This window comes from Aphanomyces astaci, assembly GCF_000520075.1.
Source record: "Aphanomyces astaci strain APO3 unplaced genomic scaffold supercont1.70, whole genome shotgun sequence".
NCBI classification, from domain to species: Eukaryota; Oomycota; class Saprolegniomycetes; order Saprolegniales; family Verrucalvaceae; genus Aphanomyces; species Aphanomyces astaci.
Window position 1 is genome coordinate 299434 of NW_009798333.1, and position 3162 is coordinate 302595.

Sequence of the window (3162 nt, forward strand, 5' to 3'; positions counted from 1 at the left end):
CGGCGGATCGCAACGCAGGGACAGTGGGTTAAGGTCCACCCACAGCTGGAAGGAGGGCTCTAGCCGCGAAGCCGCCGCCACCACGAACCCCCCTCACACCGATTCCCAACGAGACCCGTTTTTATCACACACTAAATAACGAAATACACAGAACTTTCACGAAAACCACATAGAAAACACATGGGCTTCCAGGACCAGTATTCGTTGGGATGATCGCAAGGGAGTATAATCATGTGTTTGTTTACGATACTGGCGTGTCATCCGGTACCCGTATGGAAGGGGGGGAATACAGTCTGCACAAAAAGTATAGACGCACCCCACAATTTTGGGTTCACAAAAGATCTGCTGATGCTGCAGCCACGCTAGTTGTACGTGCAGAAATTTAATAAACCAAAACGGTATTCCCCAAAAGGAATATAGGCTGCTTGTAGCCGTTCACAAGAAAAATCAAAATTTCGCAAATTTGGTTGCACAATTAGTATAGACGCACTCTCAATCGATACATTTATTTATCGATACATTGACCACGGCGGAGGATAACTTGGGCCATTCGTGTTGGCATACCTTCAGCCAACTTAGATAGGTACCCCTGATCGATTTCAGCCCATGATTTTTCAATCTGAGCTTTCAATTCGGCTCTGCTTTCAAACTGACGACCGTTTTCATAGACCTTCCTCGCGAGAACGCCCCAAACATTCTCAATTGGGCTCAAATCGGGGCTCTTGGCAGGCCAAGGCATTGTTGGCCACGGCATTTCAGCAAGGTAGGCCATGGTGGAGTGGGAACGATGAATACTGGCATTATCTTGTTGAAAAATGGCCTCATGGTTAGGGACCAAGCCAACAAGCTCGCGCATTGCGGGCAACAGGTGCGATCGCAGGGTTTCTTGGTACTTTCGGGAGTTTTGGCGACCCTCCAGGAAGGCTAACGAGGTCTTGTTGTAAAAACTCATGCCACCCCACACCATAACCGAGCCACCTCCTGCGACACGTTTCGAGTACGTCTCCACATCCTGGCGCAAGTCGTGCCAGTAGTACTGGCAACCGTCGGGGCCGTCTAGGTTGAACTTTTTTTCGTCCGTAAATAACGTAGCCTTCAATTCAGCAGCCTTGTTGAGGTAGCGACTTGCGAACTCGACACGATCTTTTCGGTGCTTGGGGGTGAGTCGTGGACCGGACCGGCGCTTGATGTACTTGGCGAATTTAGACGCCTTTAACACGTTAAGAACAGTGTTTCGTGTTACTTTACCCTCTAGTGCAGCCGAAATCTGCTTGCAAGGACATGTTCTTGCGGGTGGCGAGGCGAAAGATACGTCGGACGTCACGGCGCTTGAGCTTGAAGGGTCTCCCATGCCTTTTTTGCGGTACTGGTTGGCCAATACTTCGGACAAACGAACGTACAAGTTTGTCGCTTCGCTGGATTGCTTTGGCGATGTAGCGATAGCTCTTTTTAAGCTGAAGAAAAGCCATTATCTGGCCCTTCTCTTGCTCGGTGATGTTTGGCCCCCTTGGCATCCCTGGGGGTCGTTTTTCCCGTCTTGAGATTGCTGGTGGTAGCTCGTCATGATTGTAAAACATGTGTACCAATTTGGAGGCTAATAATTGGCTAAAAAGTGCAAAAAATATCCAATAGAAGCTTCGAATTCAAAGTGCGTCTATACTTTTTGTGCAACCAAATTTTCGAAATTTTGGTTTTTCTTGTGAACGGCAATGAGCAGCCACTGTTTCCTTTGGGGAATGCCGTTTGGGTTTAGTACATTTCTGCACATACAACTAGCGTGGCTGCAGCATCGGCAGATCTTTTGTGAACCCAAAATTTTGCGGTGCGTCTATACTTATTGTGCAGACTGTAGCTCATTGTCAATGGAGGTTTATTAGAATTTTAACCGGATATTATTCCTAACTCAATATTGCCTTCTAGCGTTATCCGGCTGATTGGGCTCACTCGGTGGGGTGTTGGTTGTGTTTACAGTGTTTTCACGACCCGGATATTTAACCGAACCGCGGGTCCTCTTCATCCGGATATCCCTCGCGTGACGGTTTTTGAATTCGTCGAAAAGAATGGCGGGACCCGGATTCGAACCGGGGACCTTTGGGTTAAAAGACTGATGCACTACCAACTGAGCTAGTCCAACCATGGACTCGTGATGCAGCTGATCGCCATGCGTGAATGGCAGCACGTCTACGACGAGGATCAAACACTGTCGGTGGTCAAGGCGGGAACAGCCTGTATCCTTCGACTAGTCCAACTGGGTCTCGCGCTGCCAGCGCGTCGGTACTAAGTTCCGCCTACAGTCTCATCACACCCAGCCTATTCCATCTGTCAAACTGCTCACCTGTAATATCAACGGCATCACCCCCGTCGACAACGGCCATACCTTTTGTCGAGCGCATCATGCGCAAGGCAAACATTGTCGCATTACAAGAGACGAAACTGAGAGACAGCCATCACCTGTCCACTTTCACCTAACCTGTCCACTTTCACCTACCACATTCAACACGCTCTCGGGCACGGAAAATGCTTTATTGCTGTGAACAACCCCCGTGCCAACCCCGAGTATGTCCCCGCGCTAATCGAGGACACAGCGCATCGTAGCGGTGGCGTCGCCCTGGTCTTTGACGACACTGTCCCAGGCTTCCGGGACCTCCGGCATATGACCGAGCTCGACGTCGCCTGCAAATACATGGTGGTCAATACCCATTGGCAGGAGACCCATGTATACTTCCACTGTGTATATGCACCTGTTCAACCAACAGAACGGGTCGCATTTTACGACAGTCTACCACGCGACTTTCCAGAGGACAGCATACACGTAGTCATTGGAGATCTCAACCTACCATTGGACATGTGCGTTGACGCGGACAAACCGCACCACGTACATACCGTGGGCCGAATCAACTGTTTGGAATGGCTTGCAGCCCTACGTGTGACCGACGCTTGGCGCATGCATCACGATGAGGATCGTACCTATTCGGGGCCACACAAAACGACCCGCTTAGACTATATCAACTGTTTGGAATGGCTTGCAGCCCTACGTGTGACCGACGCTTGGCGCATGCATCACGATGAGGATCGTACCTATTCGGGGCCACACAAAACGACCCGCTTAGACTATATCAACTGTTTGGAATGGCTTGCAGCCCTACGTGTGACCGACGCTTG

The 3162-nt window shown here is 50.2% G+C and overlaps 1 protein-coding gene and 1 pseudogene across 2 annotated transcripts; one reads left to right on the plus strand and one right to left on the minus strand.

Moving 5' to 3' along the window:
* Positions 1-2061: 2061 nt before the first annotated feature.
* H257_15492 lies at positions 2062-2135 on the minus strand (annotated as a pseudogene). Its single transcript has one exon. The product of its transcript is annotated as a tRNA-OTHER (tRNA).
* An 11-nt stretch (positions 2136-2146) lies between these two features.
* H257_15493 (hypothetical protein) lies at positions 2147-2816 on the plus strand (the record flags this gene model as incomplete). Its single annotated transcript, XM_009843616.1, has 3 exons — positions 2147-2274; positions 2596-2716; positions 2757-2816. The coding sequence occupies 3 exons, from the start codon at positions 2147-2149 to the stop codon at positions 2814-2816; spliced, it is 309 nt and encodes a 102-aa protein (XP_009841918.1).
* Positions 2817-3162: the final 346 nt, after the last annotated feature.